This window comes from Mizuhopecten yessoensis, unplaced genomic scaffold, assembly GCF_002113885.1.
Source record: "Mizuhopecten yessoensis strain PY_sf001 unplaced genomic scaffold, ASM211388v2 scaffold10921, whole genome shotgun sequence".
Taxonomy (NCBI): Eukaryota; Metazoa; Mollusca; class Bivalvia; order Pectinida; family Pectinidae; genus Mizuhopecten; species Mizuhopecten yessoensis.
Genome location: NW_018408788.1, coordinates 787,192 through 809,585, shown reverse-complemented (window position 1 = coordinate 809,585; position 22,394 = coordinate 787,192). Strand labels below are relative to the sequence as shown.

General features: G+C 34.8%; 1 protein-coding gene across 1 annotated transcript in view; it reads left to right on the top strand.

Moving 5' to 3' along the window:
* Nucleotides 1–22,394, top strand: part of LOC110463718 (potassium voltage-gated channel subfamily H member 6-like) — a 253,657-nt gene that overhangs the window by 145,509 nt on the left and 85,754 nt on the right. The window contains exons 3-7 of the mRNA XM_021518537.1: nt 1,071–1,223; nt 2,713–3,006; nt 4,220–4,267; nt 7,939–8,168; nt 10,888–10,920. Coding sequence (XP_021374212.1) covers nt 1,071–1,223; nt 2,713–3,006; nt 4,220–4,267; nt 7,939–8,168; nt 10,888–10,920 — 758 coding nt within the window. The remainder of the gene's footprint in view (nt 1–1,070; nt 1,224–2,712; nt 3,007–4,219; nt 4,268–7,938; nt 8,169–10,887; nt 10,921–22,394) is intronic.

Genomic DNA, 22,394 nt, shown 5'->3' with positions numbered 1-22,394 from the left:
CATCTTGGATTTTGATAGTGAAAGTTTGTTATCACTATTTCTCAAGAAGCACTAGAGGGATCTTTCTCAAATTGTATACGTAGGTTTCCCTTGGTCCTTAGCTGTGCAGGGCAACTTTTGAGACTGATCGGATAAACAAAATGGCCGACAGGCAGCCATCTTGGATTTTGATAGTGAAAGTTTGTTATTGCTATTTCTCAAGAAGTACCTTAAGGTATTAATGGGTGGGGCCAAAAAGGGTTGAATTGACTGAAATTTCAAAATCTTCTTCTCAAAACCCAGATATGGTAGAATCAAATACTCTTCATAGATGGAAGGGTCTTAGAGTGCTTTACCCAAAGTTGTGAATTTCATGACCCTGGGGGCTCACGTTTCCCCCTGGGGAGGGGGTAAACTTTACTATAGTTTATATAGGGAAATCACATTTTGGACAAACATTTGTTTCATTGCCATTGGAAGTAATTCAATTTGGGTTAGCATTATCAGTATTGGATAGCAGTTTGATGGTATGCACATATCAGCTCTGACTAATACCTTAATTTTACATGTGTCAATTTAGGTTGTTTAAAAAACACAGAAAACACCGTTTCTAAATTTAAGAAAGTATAGACAGAAAGATAAGCTTATAGATGTTTAAACACATGCATGAAACCATATATATTGTTAAGGCATTCCTCAATTTTCACCAACCACGATTGTTATAGCCCAACGTTCGTCCATTGTCCGCACAAATGTGTGCAAGTGATGATCGTTTGCTCTTCGTGCGCACACCGCACATCGTGTAACGTTGTGCAATCCTACAACTGTACTTTACAACAATTATGAAATCTATTGATTCATATTAATCACTCTTCTTAGCCCCTATGCAATATCACAACGGGGTCTCAATACAGGGGTAAACTAGAGTAAAATGGAGTATACACACATGGTCAAGCAGATGACCCCCATATATTACCATATTGTTGAAATACAAGTGCACTATCCTCTCAATCGTCCAATAAAGTTGAAAACAAATACCTTTAGATGTTGTTCCTGAAAACTATTTTCACATATATACTCATGTTTTTCAGGATCCAAGTTCTTATGCAGTGTCCTAACTGCCCCTGTGAAAAATGAACGAGGGGAGGTTATCATGTTTATCATCAATTATGAAGACATCTCAGAGCATGCCACTGCCACCACCCTCAACAAACCAGAAAACAATGTCAAAAACAGCAAGTCAGGTAATTATGTCAACATGGTAGATGAATGAACAGGTAAGTATGTCAACAAGGTCGCTAGATGAATGAACAGGTAATTATGTCAACAAAAAAGCTAGATGAATGAGCAGGTAATTATGTCAACAAGGTAGATAACTGAACAGGTAATTATGTTAACAAGGTAGATAACTGAACAGGTAATGATGTCAACAGGGTTGATAACTGAACAGGCAATTATGTCAACAAGGCAGATAACTGAACAGGTAATTATGTCAACAAGGTAGATAACTGAACAGGTAATGATGTCAACAGGGTTGATAACTGAACAGGTAATTATGTCAACAAGGAAGATAACTGAACAGGTATTGATGTCAACAAGGTAGATAACTGAACAGGTAATTATGTCAACAAGGAAGATAACTGAACTGGTAATTATGTATACAAGGTAGATAACTGAACAGGTAATTATGTCAACAAGGTAGATAACTGAACAGGTAATTATGTCAACAAGGAAGATAACTGAACAGGTAATTATGTCAACAAGGAAGATAACTTAACAGGTAATTATGTCAACAAGGTAGATAACTGAACAGGTAATTATGTTAACAAGGTAGATAACTGAACAGGTAATGATGTCAACAGGGTTGATAACTGAACAGGCAATTATGTCAACAAGGCAGATAACTGAACAGGTAATTATGTCAACAAGGTAGATAACTGAACAGAATGATAGTGAGATTTTTTTATCAGTTGAGTTTTTTGTGGTTATCATGTTTAGATAGAAAAACTGCTAGTTAATCAGGAGTACAAATTTACAGAAGTACTGCTAAAATACAGCATTATTAGAATTTGGTATATTAGGTACATTGTAAGTTGATTATCACTTGGGTATATGGGATGGTCATAGAAGCTTATTGATAAAGTTGCACCTTTAGGTAAGAATACTCACAAATTTGCACAATTCTTTGCACAATTGTTTATGCATGTAGCTTATAGTATATGTGACATATTAATAATAAATAATATTATTAATAATAAGTAAAATGCATGAAAATGCAAGCAAGTTAAAAACATATACAATTAAACATTCGTAAGTGAATCTGATTCTGATGCTGCTTTTACAGAAATTTGCTTTATAAAAGAACAAGTATATTTGAAATTGTTATGCATTTTTATTCTTTAATGATTTCAAAATGTGCTTGTTTTTAAAAAAGAAATTTCTTAAAATTTGCCAAAACTTCAAAATAATTTCAAAGTTAGAATGTAAAAATACAATTGTCTCACAACTAAGTGCACAGTACCAATTGCATGCTTTTAATGATGTACATACATAGGTTCAGGATTGGAACAGGCAGTAATGAGCTAATACTTGTTAGCAGTGCATATGAATTAAAACTCAAGGTCTGATGCTAATAGTACGGAAACAACAGTACCACAAAATGAATATGCTTACAGTAACGTACATGTAGCTGAACAGGGTCAGATCTGAAGGTATTTTTTCTTTTATTCCAAGGACGCCACAGAAGCTTCAAACTCCGCCTGCCATCGATACGACGAGATTTCAACCGGTTCAAATCCTGTGGGATGGAAAAGAACCAAGACCCTGAGAACCCACCCATTTCTGAGGAGGCTGTCCCTCTCAACTCACTTCCTTACCTTGATAATGAAATTCCGCCAAACTCGCCAATTTTCCGCTACAAAAAGACCGGTTCAGACATTCCAGCCCCCAACTCCCGCACCGGTGCTTACATTAGACGTGCATCATCCCTGGAGGGCCTCGACGGCGAGCCGGTTATCCCTGCGTCAGGTGATCACTTGCTTTCAGTATAGCCTCATGGTTAGAGGGAAAAGTCTCATAAGGATTAGGCCATAGGTGCAAGGCTACAGAGGTTAGGTCAGGGAAAAGCTCACTAGGGCGAGGTCATAATAACAAGTTCATAAGAGCAAGGTAACAGGATAAAGTCATAGTGAAAATGTCGCAAGGGCAAGGTCATATTGACAAAGTCATGGTGGCTAGGTCATAAAGACAGGCTCAGGGAAAATATCACCAGGGCAAGGTTTCAGAGGCAAGGTCATTAGGACAAGGTCATAGGGACAAGGTTACGAGGTTACGGGGTAAAGTCATAGTGAAAATGTCGCAAGGGCAAGGTCCTATTGACAAAGTCATGGTGGCTAGGTCATAAAGACAAGCTCAGGGAAAATATCACCAGGGCAAGGTTTCAGTGGTAAGGTCATAGGGAAAGGTTTCAGGAGCAAGGTCATAAGGACAAGGTCATAGGGGCAAGGTTACGGGTAAAGTCATATTGAAAATATTGCAGGGTCAAGGTCATATGGACAAGAGATCACAGGGGCATGGTCATAGGGATAAGGTCATAATAATGTTAAAAACATTTTTCCCATTTTGAAATATATAGGCACATTTCCATTTCCCTTCATTTATGTTAGCAACATGAGATACACAATTGATACTGTCCAGTCATTATTACCTTGCTTACCTATCAGTGTATGAAGCAGTCCAGTGACATTGATCTTGCACATCTGCTAAGTAATATAGCCAGTTGATATTGTCTTGCACACCTGTTAATTGCCAATTCCTGTACAGGTATTCTACCAACATACACACACATTCATGCACTCACAAATGGTATATGGGTTCCCCTGGGTGTCTCTCTGCTATGAGCATAACAACCAGATCAAAAGAAAATGCCTTCTCTTAAAAATTGGCTAGTTTTGAGCATGTAATATAGAGTGGATTTAAAGTGAGAAAATTCTCACTTTATTCCAATCAAATGTTAAATGCATTTGTTTGTTTTGATCAAGAGAAGCTTTATTTGGGCATGTTTTGAACTGTTAGTTCTAGGGGAGGCAACCCTAACTTCCATCCCAAATAGATGTATTTATAAGGTATACTGTAGAAAAAAAGAAGACTTCAGCTTGTCCTGAGCATGTTGTGGAGTGCTGGGTCTAAGGGAGATAACTCTTATACTTTCCCAATTAGATGTACAAACTCTTTGTTGCAGACTTATATATTGCCAATGGCCGGGCGCGGGCCTACACCGTAGGGTCATGTGAGTAGATAGAGCGTGTGGTCGGGAAGACTGTTTTCTAAATTTTACATGTTTGCATCAGCCTGGAAACTGTTTCTACTATCTTGGAATATCCTTCAGCAATCTGAAAGAAGAAAAAAATACAGATTTAAAAAAAAAAAAAAAAAGGTTTTATTGCTTAACTCATTTACCCCTGATGACACATAAAGTATACATTTTAATACTGAATTAAGTTTGAATTTCATAGATTAAAATCAAAATATATTGTATTGCTTACCAGTGTTTAAATATAAATTTTAATTTCATAAACTTTCTAAGAAAACTTGTTTGCCTGATTCCACCTTACATTGATATCTGATTCTCATACCAAGATCAAGACAGATTGTTCAAGGTATTTCCAAGAATATGCGGTACAATCATAATCTCAAACTTTTCCTGAACTTTGACCACGAATGCAATGTCTGCAGACTGACTCTTTCTCTCTTCAATGGCATGAAGAATGTTCCCATCACTAAACTTCTAAAACCATGGCAACAAATATCTCACTTTTAATACATTCACTATTTTAAAAAATTTACATGCATGTTTGCTTTTACATCTGACCTGCGGATTTGGTTTGAATATGGTTTGAATATGTTAAGATATGTTCAAATAAATATGTAATAAAGATGCGTTAAAAGAAATAAAATGTGACATTACATGACTTTTGAAATTCCATTCATTTATATGTTACATTCCACTTGCAGGGGAGAAAACCCACATAGGAGATACATATGTACTGTAAACAGACTTATTTAGTGGTGTTATCATTGTAGCACTCTCCAAAATATGTAGTATGTTAATTTATGTATAATGTCAGATTAATAAAGGAATTGTACCGATTGCATGATGCATTTTCAGCTTACCTGGTCCGAAGGACCATGGGGAGTTTATGCCATACTGCAGCGTCTTTGTCCATCCGTCGTCCGTCGTCCATCGGTCCGTCAACTTTTCCTTCAAAACGCTATTAGTTCTGAACAGCCAACTAGATTTTATCCTAATTTAGTCGGGAGCATCCTTGGGCCAAGGGGACTCAATTTTGTATAATGGTGGGTGTGGCCCCCATGGGGGCAGAGTGGCGGGGCCCAATAAGGGAAATAGAGGTAAAACATTTAAAATAATTCTTCTACCGAAGGTATTAAGGCATTATGCTAATTTGGTCTGGAGCATTCTTGGGTCAAGGGGACTCAATTTTGTATGAATGGAAAGTGTGGCCCCCTGCGGCAGAGGGGCGGTCCAATAGGAGAAAAAAAGCAAATTCTTCAAAATCCTCCTTCTTCTGTAGGAATGACAGGATTTTGTCCAAATTTGGTATGAAGCATCCTTCGGTGAAGGGGAACCAATTTGATATAAACGATGGGTCTGACCCTCCTGGGGGCAGAGAGGCGGGCCCAATAAGGGATAGAGAGGAATAGCTTTAATATCCTTGAACAGTAACATCCTATGGGGAAGGGAAATCAAATTTGTATAAATGGTGGGTCTGACCCCCTGGGGCCCAATAGGGGTAATTTAGCAATTTCTTTAAAATCCTTCTTCTGTAGGAATGACAGGATTATGCCCATATTTGGTCTCAAGCTTCCTTGGGTGAATGGGACCTAATTTTGTATCAACGGTGAGTCTGACCCCCCTGGGGGCAGAGGAGGCCCATAGGGGAAATGATAGCAAAGTCTTCAAAAATCCTCCTTTTCCTATAGGAATGACAGGATTTTGTCCAATTGCATCTAAATATAATCCCTGACTAACCATGTAATACATGTACACTTCCAGCAACATCTAGCTATTTTAACTTCAATTTTGCTAATATTTCCAGGTGAGCGATACAGACCCTATGTGCTCTTGTTTTTAAAATGTGTGGTCTAATTAAAGAAAAAACAATCCTACTAATAAATAACTGTGTTGATAGGTGTTTTCTTGTGCACTGAAATATGAGATTGCTAATGTAAGTATGTTTATAGGCCGATTTGACTCGATTCATGGACACCTGTGGGTGTTTAAAATACTACCGCTTTCTCAAACCTCTTTAACTCATTCACCCCTGAATACACATTAGAAATCTTCCAATTCAAAGGTTGGAACAGTTCATTATGAAATTTCAGGGGTGAATGAGTTAAGAACAGTTAAGATTTAGATATTATTAAATCTTATGGAATTTGTCATTTTTCATGTTTCGTATATTTCCAATACAATGTATAACTAATTAAAACTTTACTGGGCAAGGTCTGTAAGTACTCTAATATATTTTACTACCCAAACTGCACTACAGTTCTCTGCTTCATATATATATATAAACACCAACCTCACGACTCACCATTTCACACTTTGTCTCAATCTGTTGTTTCCATTGAAATCATCGATAATTGGTCTAGGATTTGACATCCATTCGGGTAAAGTCTTCATTGTCTTATCTCGTTCTTTTTTGGCAAGTCTGCCAATATTTGCAAACACTTTCGGGTTATTTCACCCAGACTATATTTTTGGACCACAGGAGGGTTGTGTTTGACAAATGAGGTACAAATGAGCATGCTTTCATCTTACAACCGCTTCTACAATGTTTCAGGAAAGCCAGCATTATTTTGAAAGTTTTACTGTAAACACCGAAATATTTTGTGTGTACTTTGCATAAATCTGTGACACAGCTACATGTATAATGAATAAAAAGTGCATTAAGATTTTCCGTTTATTCCATATAACCCCAAAAACAAACTTGGTTTAATAATCCTTATAATTTAGTATAAAAAGACAACACTTTTAATTATACATATAGCTAATGAATATCTATTAATTTCTAATAAAAATGAAATCTTATTTTGCACAAAAAGCAAAATTGTGTTGTAATTTCTTAGCAACATCAACCAATCGGAGATTAAAGTTACTAATACAATGTACCACACCAAACATAGGGGTATATGACGTCATCACTTTTGGTTTTGTCTTTCTTTAAGGTTTTATGATATAAAACTGAAATTTTATCATTGGGAAAATAGTGAAAATTAAATCATGTTTGGTTTCTGCTAGGGGTTGAACCCTAGACCTCTGGTTTACTAGTCTTATGCTCTACCGAATGAAAAAGAGAGAAATTTTCTCCCAGGCCAATTCAATAGTAAGCAGGAAGTACATTGTATTTCAATAGGGTGACATAACCAAGATCTGTGGGAATAGGATATATTATAATAGACACAAATGTTTTGTTGTGGCTGCTGTCAAGGAGAAGGTGTAAACACATGTAAATATAAATGTAAAGGTGAAGGTAGTGTTTCCTTTCACTAGTTGTCAGTACATGTGTCAGTTTTATTTAGGAACAAAGTTTTTGAACAACAACTGTTTTGTTGGCTAACAATTTATCATTATTTGTGATGCATCAATTCAGACCATCATACTTAAAGGAAATCTGTTCTTATTATTTTCAATCAATTCATTTAAAAAAAATTATTAAGGGAGATAACCTACAGTACTAGTCATACAGCATAAGGTAGCATACCTCCTTAAAACATGCTATAATTTCCTACATGATTTGATTTTCTCTGTTTTTTATCCTTGTTTACTCGCTAACTTACCTGAGGTTATTATCAACAGGTTTCAGTAAGATTTAGTTTGTTGTTTTCCTGCTATCAAAGCACCGCAACAATGATTCTGTTCTGATGAATGTTTTTTAGGGACAGGGAACCATGTCAAATCCAACTGTATCAACCAAACATGCAGTGACTCCGAACTTGCCAAACACAGAACTAAACAGTTGACGGACAGTTCTGGGAATTTGTTAGCCGACTCCTTCCAGATGGGCTGGACCCAAGAAAGGGACGGAGTTATGCCAGGGACTGGTAAAGGCGTCTTCCTTCCCAACGTTCAGAATATGAAGCATAACGTGTCTGAAAAAGTGGCCCAGGTAAGTCCTGGTCAAGTCACTCTTTATGTGTATATAGTCTGTACTGTGCATGTCAAGCATGTGAGTGATAATGATTTGTCGATGTGTCTGTCCTACTGTCTTTTCTGAAAGTCCCACCAATTTGGTATTTTATGTCTGTTTATATCTTTCCATCAATGTAGATGTTTGGTAAGAAAGTAATTGTTTCAAATGTTAAGAATTGAAAAAAAATGAAATTGGTAAGTTCTATATTTGTGATTGGTGAAATGTGCTATAATTTGTAACTTTTATCGTTTAGGGAGAAAAAATTTGACCCATTTGTTCAAGCCCATAAAATTAAATCTTTGTTGAAAATTATAGAAAATTCACAAATAAAATTTCATATAAAAAGATCCAGTATACAAAAAAACATTTTTTTTTTTGAAAATTTCAAGATTTTGTTTTAAACAAAATGTGTTTTTTGAAAATTTGTTGATACCCAGTAAATCCTGAAACTATTTCGTCTTTGAACAATGGTTTGAGGCTTGAGTTATTGGTATTTATCCTGATACATATGCAACGAAGTGTTTATAACTATGCTTTAAAGTATATATTGTGTATGTACTGTATAGTTTCTGTTTGGCTGGGGAATAATAGATAGTGATTTCTGATTTTTGAAATCCTGAAATTCTTTTGGAAAATCTTTGCAGTTAAGAAAAATATTACATTACTATTCAGTCGAGGCTAATTTGGTATGGAAAATTTATGTAATCTGTTCTTTGATTGGTTGATAAGCGTCATGTGATAATGCTTAATGTCTGAGTGAAAAAAATAACTTAAGTGGGATGTTTTTGTTAGAAGACACAATTTCTCACTCAACAGCGAACTAATTTGTTAAAGCACTTTTTATGCAGGAGGTCTTTTTTTCACATGAAGTTTGAGTTTGAAGTGAAAATTAGGTTTGATCGTGTTTTGATAATAACACGGGGTTTCTAACATGATGGAATATGAGAAAAACTTAAGAAGAATGGAAAAATGATAAAAAAGTGTAAAATTTGTTAGTATTATTGATTTAACTTTTCATTTTTTTATACTTAATGATGTATCATATCCTTGATTCTTTTTCTTGCTGATTGACAGGAAACATATCTTGCACACTTGAGCTATAATTCTTTGCCCGACTTTCACAGTCTTAGGTCTGCATGCTTCAAGTTGAACCACAGTGAGATGTGGTATCTGCACCTCAAACTGGCCATATCTGCATTTTCTGTTTGAATTATACAATCTGATGGATACTTGGTACTGGTCTATTGGTATTTGTCTGAAGATGCTGGTAAATCTTTTGGATTCCCAGCCAAGTTGTAAAACATGGTATAGGGGAGGTAACTCTCACTTTCTTTGGCTAAAATTCTTCACTGATGATGCAGCATGGTAGATTTCACCTGCACTTATAGAGGTTAAGTCATCAATTAAAATCCATAATGATTCTATAATGATAAAATTACCTGAAGAAATTTTCTTTGGAAAATTGGACGAAATTGGTTAAGAATGTTTACTTTAATTTAGAAAATCATGAACTGTATTCCTTTTTATCTATGTTTATCAATATAATAGTCATAGGCTTTAGTTAGGATGTATTTTTCCAGTCTTATATTTAATAATGCATGCCTTAAAAACAATATTCAATATTTTAGTCAAATATTTCTTATTCTACAAAATGAAGACTGTATTATATTATTGCATTATCTATATATTTTTAAGAAATGTTTTTTTTTTCTGTATGAGATTATTGATAATACAAATGTATAATTAAATGAGTATGTAGAAGAAACATGGACACTGTTATGATATGTAACAACTATTTGGTACAATAATATTGATGTATTCTCTGCATTTTGCTGGGATATGTGACATTAACTGAGTAGACATTTTAGATTAACAGAATATTTCTGGTGGATAGATAGATGCACCTAGATCTTGCTCAGGACAACATCATTTTGAAAATATTATGTGTATTGCAAAGATTTTCTTCTACATTATGTCTTTTATTTATATAGATAAATATTGTTTAGTAAAAACATGGTATTAACCAAACATGAAAATAAAGAACATGATATCAAGTTGAAATTAGCCCACTATTTCATTAGTAATACTACTGAAATATTCCTAAAAAAAACCACCAAAAAATAAAAAAAATAATGAACTGCAGTTTAAAAAAAATTGCAAACAAAATAACTGCTACATAATGCAAAATGTTACTTTAAGGTTAAATGTTAAAATGTTTTTAGAAAAAATCACCATTTTGTCCCAACAATAAAAAAGTTGTTTTTTAAACAATCCAAATGATGAAACGAAGGTACATTTGAAGTTTTTTTGTTTTCTTCCCCTTTATTCAGATGTTGTGTCATTCATTGAATTAATTTAATCAGAATATCAATCCATATTTTGAAAACAAAAATATATTATGTAGCTCATGAAAAAAACAAAGAAGTCGTAATGAAAACACTGTGTCAGATATCCTACAAACAGCTTTATAAAATATAATTAGTTTTAAAGAACTTTTGTTTATTTTTTCAAATTTCTTAAACAAAAACCACTTTGCAATGTACATGATATATTATAACTCAAAATGCCTAATTTAGTTGACCCCTAAGTTAGCTGGGGTCAATGTTTCCTGCAAGGTCAGGTTCATATTCAGCCATTACTATGGTGATATGCATGTGGGTTTATTCTAGATTATACAGTATTAATTTCCTTACAGGGAAGTTCTGTCAAGGCCCAGATAGAAGAAATGGTAAGATAAGTTCCATGATCCCCTTCTAACTTGGAAAATCTCACCTAAAAAAAATATAAAGAAAAATATTTGTTACTAATTAAAATCTCAATTACATTTTTGCAAAACTATTTTTTTCATTCAACAATAAAATAGAAGTGTTTTTTTAAGTACAATTAAAAAATAAATGTGAATTAAGTGTCTTAAATTATTTAATTATTAAAACAAAACAAAATAGCAAATAAAGTATCTTCTATTAAATCAAGGAATGAAAAAGAAGAATTCAAAAGAAAATCATATTTTTAATAATCAAGAAATGAAAAAGAAGAAGTGATTTTTTTTCATATTTTTGGTGTATTTAAAAAATGAATTAAAAGAATTTTTTAAAAAACCAACAAGAAATAGAAAGATAAATAAACAGATAAAATAGAAAGTAGTAAATAAGATGATTATAGGAATAGGAGCTTATTCAGAAATTGAAAGATTCATGAATATTTAAATAATCACTCAACTATAAATTATTACACATGGGAAGAGAATTTGTAAGCTTGTCTGTTATTTTCAGTTAATTAAAGAATGAAATTCAACATTTATCAGTACCAAAAAAAGTAAAAGAAAATAACCTAGAGCTCAAAATTTGTTAAAATATTTTCTTTTGCTTCTCCGGTATAAGTTAAGGAATTGTATCTAGGAGAGAAAAGTTTTCTGTAGAATGTTTTGGCATAATTCAGATTAGATTTGTCACTACAGATAATGCTTTGATGATAACTGAGTCAAAATTACAGGAAAATGGGGTGAAGTTCTGTAGCAAGATAAAGGTAGGGTTTCCGTGGGATAGTCGTATCAAATTGGAAATAAAATTATCAAACCTGTGTAAAAACTTAGCAAATATTGATATTTATGATAAAATACTACAGATAATCTATAATTAAACATGATATTAATTGACTAAAAGAATTGCTCCAGGTAGTAGGGCATACTAATACACCTAGTCAAGTTACCTTGTACCATAGGTTTTAGTATATAGATGTAGACTTGGTGAAATCTTAAAATCTTAACAAACTAATAATTTCCTTGGGTGAAATCTTAAAATCTTAACAAACTAATAATTTCCTTGGGTGAAATCTTAAAATCTTAACAAACTAATAATTTCCTTGAGTGATCCCCTGAATCTGAAAAATACACAACCCCTATACTAACCCTTAAAATGTTGGAAGTTTGATTTTGACTAACTCCCGAGTGTTGGATTGCAGTTTTTGGGATTAGTTCACTAACTCCTTTGAGATGGATTGCGGTCCGGTAAAGGATTGACCCTGACTAACAATTTTGCATTGAATTGCTCTGAATAATTCCTTTTGAACGTTGGGTTGTGATCTTTTGGGTTATTTTGCCGATCAGCTCCGTAATTTTTGGATTGTGATCCTTGGACTATTTCATCAATTAGCTCCGTAATTTTTGGATTGTGATCCTTGGACTATTTCACTAATTATCTCTGGACTATTGGATTGTGATCCTTGGACTATTTCACTAATTATCTCTGTACTATTGGATTGTGATCCTTGGACTATTTCACCAATTATCTCTGTACTATTGGATTGTGATCCTTGGACTATTTCACCAATTATCTCTGTACTATTGGATTGTGATCCTTGGACTATTTTCGCCAATTATCTCTGTACTATTGGATTGTGATCCTTGGACTATTTTACCAATTAGCTCTGTACTATTGGATTGTGATCCTTGGACTATTTCGCCAATTATCTCTGTACTATTGGATTGTGGTCCTTGGACTATTTCACCAATTAGCTCTGTACTATTGGATTGTGGTCCTAGGACTATTTCACCAATTATCTCTGTACTATTGGATTGTGGCCCTAGGACTATTTCACCAATTACCTCTGTACTATTGGATTGTGGTCCTTGGACTATTTCGCCATTTAGCTCTGTACTATTGGATTGTGGTCCTTGGACTATTTCACCAATTATCTCTGTACTATTGGATTGTGGTCCTAGGATGTTCCCTGGCACTAATGTCCAATTGTTGATGTGTCTTACATTATTTCACTACAAGTTATTTTGATTGCTACTAAGTTTTGTTTCCGTTGGCTCTATTCGTAACAATTGCAGATCGCTTGTGGAAGTTGTTGTGATTGTATGCAGTATTATTTACCTTTTTGAGTAATTATTATTCAAAAACGATGTTGAGATAACAATTGAATTTTTTGCAGAAAAAGTGGAATTCAGTAATGCATGTAAATTAAATTGAAGTTTTGAAGATTGGCAGTGATTTGTTTGTTGATATATCTTATCGTTTGTTCCTTCTGTAATCTTACTTCTTTATGTACACTAAAACCTTGTTATACTGTCACAATCTGTCCAGGTAAATTTGATGTATTATAAAGGGCCGCTTAGCAAAAGATTGAGAGAAATGTATAAAGGAATTCTTTACAAAAAAACAAAACTAAAGGGAAATTGAAATATGTTTGTAGTGAGCGAGGTGGCAAATGAAATGAGGGGCATTAATCAAGGTTATACTGTAACTAAAACAAAATATCTTGTACATTTTACTAATATATAACACTTATATATGTTCAGTCACCGATAATTGCACAAGTAATGAAATAATACAATGTTTTCAGTTCATTTCTCCCTTATAAAGCCCTAATTAATCCAGTTGTCCCTGTATACAGCCAGTGTTTTAAGGGACAGATTGTCTTTTTTTATACAAGGATGTCTCAAGTCATCAGAGTCATCAAACAACCTAGCGCCTTTCACTAGATTAAAGATGGCTGTATAATAGAGGCTATGCTATAGTTTATTTTGTATGTAAATACATTAATCTTGACTTGAAGATAATGTTTCAATTATGACGACTGCATGTGGCAATTAGATACATCAAAAGTGTTACATAATGGATATATATATATATATACAATGAATTGTGCTGGAGATCATCCAATCTGTGATGTTGCATACAAATAATCTTAAGTTGTCAGTGGCATGATCTGGCTTTTCAAAAGGAAGTGTGGCAGATTTCAATTGTACAGTCGCCTTCTAGCTTCGAGCTATTGGGAATTTCCCTTCAATTCACTGGTAGAACATCTGACTAGGAAGTTTGGGATCGCAGGTTTGATCCTCCGTGGAAGCACACTACTCTCTTTCCTGTTACAAATGATATCCTTGGCACTTCCTGTGGTTACAGGGAGTTAGAACATGAGAGAAGATAAGATAAGCTATTCAGGCCCCTTACGTAGGGCCTCTTGTAAATGTAAATAAATGAAGATTGAAAATTAAAAATTTACAAACATTAGTTAAAAGCTGTTTATTTAGGTGTCAGATATATTTTTTTGTTCTCTACATATTTTTATATTCTTGAATGGTTTTAAAAAAACCCCATCTTCATACTAATTTTGAAATTCAACCAACAGATGAGACCCCCAGCTTCAACACCATGTGATTCAGGCAGATGCATGGGTGTCACTTTGGTGATCTGGCTAGCTATACCATTCAATAGACACCTTCACAAATATCATTCCATAGATTCTTCTGATTAAAAGGGTTACACAAGCTTTTAGAAGAAAATGCTAAAAAGAAGATAAGAATTGTCATCAGAATTATAAAGCACATGTACACCGGCTGAGAATGGATAGTGTGGCCCCAGGTGTGGGTTGGGAAATCAGCGGATGTACATGTAGGTTTTTAGTATCCAAACTGTTTGTATTTTGTCCCTAGAGCTATAGGCTGAGTCTATGTAAACACACGCTCAGTACCAACCACCCTTGAATATTACTGAGCTGAAACCAATGACTGCCATCAATCATATTTCTTTCACAATTGATAATCTGCCAACAAAGAATATTGATTCACACCAGTATTATTGATGGGAGAAATTGTAGATCTGTGTAACTGTATTATTGATGGGAGAAATCGTAGATCTGTGTAACTGTATTATTGATGGGAGAAATCGTAGATCTGTGTGACTGTATTATTGATGGGAGAAATCGTAGATCTGTGTAACTGTATTATTGATGGGAGAAATCGTAGATCTGTGTAACTGTATTATTGATGGGAGAAATCGTAGATCTGTGTAACTGTATTATTGATGGGAGAAATCGTAGATCTGTGTAACTGTATTATTGATGGGAGAAATCGTAGATCTGTGTAACTGTATTATTGATGGGAGAAATCGTAGATCTGTGTAACTGTATTATTGATGGGAGAAATCGTAGATCTGTGTAACTGTATTATTGATGGGAGAAATCGTAGATCTGTGTAACTGTATTATTGTCTGATAGAGGAAGCATCGAGTGCTGACAGGTGCATTACATAATGTGGGATGTTTTAATTGTAAATTGGATAAATAACTCTTTCGCCCCTGAAATTTTGTAATGAACTGTTCCAAACTTTGAATTGGAGGAGTTCAAATGTGTCTTCAGGAGTAAATATGCTATTTCCTTCTAGCTTTGTGCTACCTGTTTTCATTATACACATCACACCTGTTTTCATTATTCACATCACACCTGTTTTTATAAGGTTTTGCCCGTTAATTGTGTGAGATTTCTTAAAAAACCATCAACATTATTTTCATAGCAAAAACTGAAAACTAGCCTAGCTGGCATAAAAAACCATATATTAGTATTAGGCCTTGGTGAGTAGAATTGTATCCCTCAAATCTCCTCCGAATTCTTATGTCATAAGTACCACATCCACTGGACCTTTGTGAACCACGAGTTTGAGATTTAAGTATCGGAAGCATGCTATCACACATGGGTAAACTTTATCCTACATCAGTCAAGTTTGGCCATTACATTTGATGTTGATATATTTCCTATAAATCAGAAATAAACACAGGTACATAAAACAACATATCAGAGGAACCCTACACACTCTCCAGTGTCTTTATTTAGAATCCATTAAGTAGGAGTTACGAAAGGCTTAGCCTGACCCTACTTCTGACATTCAATGACATACATATCATTACAGCGAGAACATGAAACACGTAGGCGCTAATATAAGATTATATTCTATATTTTAAAGCCGAAGGTATATATTCTGCATATGGTGAAATGAATGTACTTGTAGTGTTAAATGGGGGAAAATGCAGTTCTTCAAGAAGAGGTGCGCTAATTATGTAACATTATGTGGTTTGAAATCTACACATTGAAACATATATCTATTTGATTTGTTCAAAAGTATTTATTGAGGTAGTATAAATTGATATCAAGTTGAGGATCTTTCATTATCGTAAAACCACTGTGGGATATGTATAATCAGAAATCTCACACAATATCACTGGTGAGAGATATTTTGGAGGAAAGTCGTTTATCTCCCGTAATGGAAGAACGAGCCTCACCCAGTCCCAAAGAGGTAAGTGCATAAAATGTTCATAGGGACCTGAAAATTAGTTACAAAATTATGTCTGAACCTGTTCTGATGTGTATGGAGTTTTATTAAACATTTTAGGGTTTTAGATCAAAACTCAATATTATGGTATAAAAAAGGAGGTAATTAACTCTCAAAGTCTTAAAATTGAAACGAACTCAATTTATATAAAATTAAGCTCAGTAACATTGGAAAGATGGATAATTTTTCTTTTAATATAACCTACTAAATACATGCAAAATGCATTCTGATGATTTTCTTTCCTTCGAAAACACACACTGTTTTGGTGTGTCAACCTATATTCGTTAACTACACCCCATGTTAACTGTTTGGGCGGATTGGTTGAGTACTGGTTAACACTCTGGCCTTCCACGCAGGCAGTCTGGGGTGGATGTTGCGGTATCTGTGCTGTAACATTCAAGTGAGGTGGCACTATAAATGATGCCATACGAAGCACAGTCCCACTACAAAAAGACCACATTACATCTCCAGCACACACGCAGGCATACACACATAGGGAGAGCTTAGCCAGGTGGCATAGGACTAGTAGTTAGCGCCAGATAAGGCAGCTCCTGCAAATTCCTAAAAATTGTATTGATTAATGTATATGCTGGTTGTATTAATTGTATATCTATGTACTTTAAAGCGTTTTAGAGTGGCTTATGTTAGCTAGATAGGGCGCTATATCAAATGCTGTATATTCTATTATTATTAATTATATGATAGGGGTAGGGTTTCATGGTTGAATAGAAATATTGAAGCCCTTCACAAGTCAATGAATATTAACTAAAGAAATCAATTATGGATTGGTTGCTTGGGGTTTTGTATCTTTGCAAACAGCATAGGTCTTATGACTCCATAGATGATGGGGTATACTAAATAGCTATTTTAAAGGGCGATTACGGTGATGCCAAAAGATGACCAAAGTGCCGAAACATGACCCACACCAAAATCTAAGGGCCTCGGACTATATATGTACCAGTGTGAGTTTGTGTATTGTGTCATTGAGTGATCTGTCTGATGTTCAGTCTCAGGAAACCATCTCTCATCTTTATACACTATATCAGACAGTAGGACCTCTGTATTTTGTACCTTATCTCCTAGGTAATCCTTATGAACCTGGATGGTACATTTTGACCTTATTATCTAGTTAAACTTTATGACCAATGAAACAGTATCCGGTGAACTGAGGAGCGTAGAGGATTTGATTGGTTGGTTACTGGTTTATTGTCCACTTTCACTGACATAGTCTTGAGTTTGGTTGACACGAAGTAATGAGTGGTCTTTATCTGCCATCTTGGTTAGACAAAAGTCCTAGGCCCATATTCATGAACCCTTCTCTGCGCAAAATCAGATTCTGTGCTCTAGTCCAATTTCTTGTTCCGGTGATCAGTTCATTAGAATTCACATTTTGTTTATAATTTTTGAAGAATGTTGGAATGACTAAAAGCTAACTACTGTTTCGTATGTTTCCACCTGACTTTCTACCATGGTATATGATTTAAGCAAGTTACAAGAAAGTTGGCTTGAGCACAAAATCCATGCTTGAGCATTTAAGTACAGTTTCATGAATACGGGGCCTGGTTCTATCCCAAACCCAACAGCTCCTTGGAGTGGAATAGTTGTGGTCAATGGCTGAGGTTCACCGAACCATGTTTATATGCATGATGGATCCCTGTTGTATTGCTATGACTATAGATAACATGACCTTTGACCTTAGGAACCCTAAAATCAAACAATCTCTGATAGGTTTACAGTTTCTATAGTTATACATATATGCTACAGTACTAGACTTATCAATGATAAGGTTTAGCAATGACTGGACAGAGATACATCTCGAGTCTTGGCTGCTGATACTGGCAACCATATACTCTACAATGTCTGCATAGCAACGAAGAGATAAAGATGAGAAAAAAGTCCTGCACGTCATTGTTACCACGACAACAGATAAGGCCTATGTCTTTGAAAATTGTCATACATGGTATATCATTGTATAAATGTATTTTTTGTCAAACTGGACAAGCAAGTCTCCATGCATTGTTGCAGTTTGGGTGGGTTTGGTTTTACTGTAGGAGAAGATGGAAGGCACAGCATGGAAACATGTTGTCATACCAACAATGAAAATAGAAGTTTATTTTTCTATGACCAAATATCTTCTTACTAGTAGGTAGGGATTTGATGAGAGAGAAGGAAAGCAGAAGATGAAAAATGGAAGTTAAATCCCTGTCCCACTGTTTTCATAAATGTTTCATATTAGGTAGGGTTTTCTTTCCAAAAATGATTTATCATAGCTATAAAGTCAGGCCGCAGACACAATGTCCTATGTTTATTTACGTTTTTTGGCACTAGTAAAGGGGTTCTTAAGTTATTTAATAGAAAAACATAAAGGCAAAGAAAAAGCATATTGACATGAAGAAGGGAAAGGAAGAAAGACAAAAGAAAGTGATTTCGTTTTGGACAATCAATATTACCTGCTATTACAGGATATTTAAACCACTGATCTTGGTGTGAGATCTAAGCTGTATAAAGATCAGTTGTCTGGCTCTCACTTCTGTATCAAACACACACACTATGTAACAGGACGGTCATCAGGCAACAGAAACCGTGCGTGGATATACATGTTGACTGTAGAGCTCGACCTTCAGGTCATGAAGGTCAAACTACAAACAACTACGTACTGTAGCATAAAGCAGGAAACGTGATGACTGTTTGATTTTTTTAATGTTTTTTTTTTAATAGTGTCTAATAAGAACAAACTGATTGTTCCCAAGCTGTTATGCACTCACATTGTAAAAATTGGTTTCCACAGTTGTTTGACAAAACATGTAATTCATTAATTACTTTGTAAAACAATTAATATTGTTATTTTTCAAGTGTCAAACCTTTCCATTGATACAAATTCTTAAAAGAAAAATTGTTCGAATAAGTGCTTAACTCATTCACCCCTGAGCACACATTTGAACTCTTAAAATTCAATGGTTGGAATAGTTCATTATGACATTTCAGAGGTGAATGAGTTATTAAAGAACTAAAACATAGTTTCATACTTAGGTTGGGCATTTGGATAATTAAGTAATTGAGTTATCAAACGATAAAATGTACAAAGAAACAACTATTACAGTATTGAGCTTAATGTATCATCCAGATGATGATTACCTGTCAGTCAATCCCAAATTGTCTGGTATTCAATTATATTATCAGAGTTGCTCCCCCCCATCCCTGACTTGTCAGACAGAAACAATGATTCAGTCGGGAGATTTAGCCTTGATGTCATAGCTCTGCTTTGTGATGCATCCCTTGTCACATTTTGTTTTCGATTTTTTTTTCTATTTTCAATTCTGGGAAAAGATTTGATCAACATGTTGGAGTAAACAAACTCTAACGTACCTACATATTTTTGAGATTGATGGAAAAGGCTCTAGCCTGCATAGCAATTGCTAATCTAGTTAGGAATGTGTTTGTTTTATTTCTTACTAAATTTGTGAAAAGCACAAACCACAGAAAAATACATATTTAAATGGTTCTAGAAACGTGACCTGCAATTTGCATCAAGATTTTAGAATTTGTAAAATTGTAAAATAAATTGTATGTAATTGGTGTATTTTGATGTGATTGTTTGAACTAGATCTGTTGTCTAATGGGAGGATGTCCGCTCTCTCAGAGTAAAATATCCGTTGATAACATTACCAGTGTCACAGTACAGGAAACCATTTGTGCCAGGTTGATGACGGAACAGGGACATCATGCACACACACCATTATCTGGCCTTGTGGAGCCTACATTACTATGGTTACCATGGTGACATTTCCATCTCCCTACCTGTGTTTACAGAAAGTTGTGGTTCCCTGGAGGACAGGATTGGTACAAATTGCATGTTTCCTTCTGTACAAAGCCCTCTGGGGCCTTCATTGCTATGGTTACCATGGTGACACTTCCATCCCTCTACCTGTCTGTTCGGAAAGTTGTGGTGACCTCTAGAGGACAATATACTAGTAGGTGCAATTTATCCTTTTCCTCATGGTCTGATCATGATGGGGCCTACCTTGCTAAGCTAAGGTTACCATGGTGACATGCTTATCACCTGGCAATATTTGTACATGAAGCTGTAGTCCTCTAATTAAGGGTAGTACTGGAACACAATGTATGTATCCACTCTGGGATGGTAGAGCCCCTAACATTGATATATGACAATAGTCCCACTTCCTGTCTGTACAGGAAGCTTATAGTCCTCTGAAGATGGGCTTGAAAGAAGTTACATATATTTATCCTTATCACCATGGTCTGGGGGAGCCTACCATGCTACAGTTACCATGATGACATGGACTGGCTATCCACAGAATTAGGACATGCTTGTAGTAGCTGGCATCATTCTCTGGCCTTAAGGGAGTCGCTGGCCCTGCTGGACCAGCTAGACTAGAGATGTCATGCACAGCCTGTTAGGAGAAATATGTATTATTGATAAGGCCAGAATCAGGATTCAATATCACTGGTCAGTCTACAACAGAGAATGACCACAACTGGCCATTGACCATCTTATCATTAGATCGTGATTGTTATGTCTGATTTGCTGATGGAACTGTTACCATATGTTGAGATATTGCTGACTGATGAGGGGAGATATTGAGGTCATTGTCCTATTTGCAGTGATCTAGCATATATTTCAGCAGATCAGCCATTTAAAATCATTTTGAAACCAACATATCATATAGTGCTGACTGCATGAATACTTGATTGTTTTCTGTAGGATAACAAAATATATTTTCTACAAAATTTGAATTACGTCTTAGAAATGAGTGCAATAATTGGTGCCTATCATTCTGAAGAGTAAATAAATCTGGTAATGGTGAAAAAGATGAAATTTGATGTCAGTATGGAAAGAAAGTCAAAGAGGCACCAAAACAAAAGAAAATATATCACGAACCTTGCATCAAAGCAAATCTCAATTTAAGTCTATTTAGCAATCTGAATTGTCCTATCTTTATTTGTATTTTACTTATCCTGCATTCAGTTATGACTAAGCAAGGTGATAACATTGTGTGTCCTGCTGCCTGGTAAAAACTTAAGATAAATCGACATGTAGTATATGATATAGCATTATAACATGTAATGAAACAGTCTATTCACTGATAACCCTCATAGATAAGATGTCCTCCTAGTTGTCCATAGTTGCTGTAGGAATTGCCAACCATTTTGATGTACTGGAGTCAATTTGATACTGTGTTGAGATAGCACGATTTCATGACCAAAAATTCCCATGAATGCAGGAAATCGTTGCTGTAGGATGTGGGAGGGACCGACATTGATTTGGGTGTCCCTTTTGTAACATGTGAGATCTCTCTACACCATTCTGTATATACAGTAAAACCTCATTATAATGCCACATTTTCCAGAACAAAGGGCTATGTATGGTTTGGGCCTGTTTTGTCCCCCAAATGCATCAACATTCAAAACCTTTAAATGAACTTTGAAATGACTGTTTCTTTAATTTTGAATACTTCCCAAATACTATTATGAAAATATTTATTTATATTTCTAATTATTGTTGCCATGGTAACAAGTTCAAATTTGCATAAATTAGAAAAAAATGAATATTCAGTAAATATTGTGATATTTTGCATAGTTTTTCTCCTAGAAACTAGAGTGCATGCTTGAACAAACTTAATATCAAAGGATAATGTGTAGGCATCTGTAATACATCTTTAGGAGAAATATAAAGTTTGTTCAAGAGTGCGCTCTATGGTAACTAAGAGAAAAACTAGGTGAAAACCTGTCAAAATTGACTGAATAATCAAATTTCAATAATTTATGCAAATATGACCTGGTTACCATGGCAGCCAAAATTGAAAACACAAATAAATGTTAGCATAATAGTACTGGGGAAGTATTCAAAATTGAAAAAACATTCGATTGAAAGTTCTATTGCAGATTTTTAATTTTGATGGATTTGGGGGCCAAAAAAGGCCCAAACCATACATAGTCCTTTGGCATTATGAAGGAGTTTGGTGATAAATTGAGGGAAACATATAAAGGAATTCTTAAAAAAATGGAGAGAAAACGGACCATGAAATACATTGCCAATAAGCTAGGTGGCACATGGAATGAGGGGTATTATA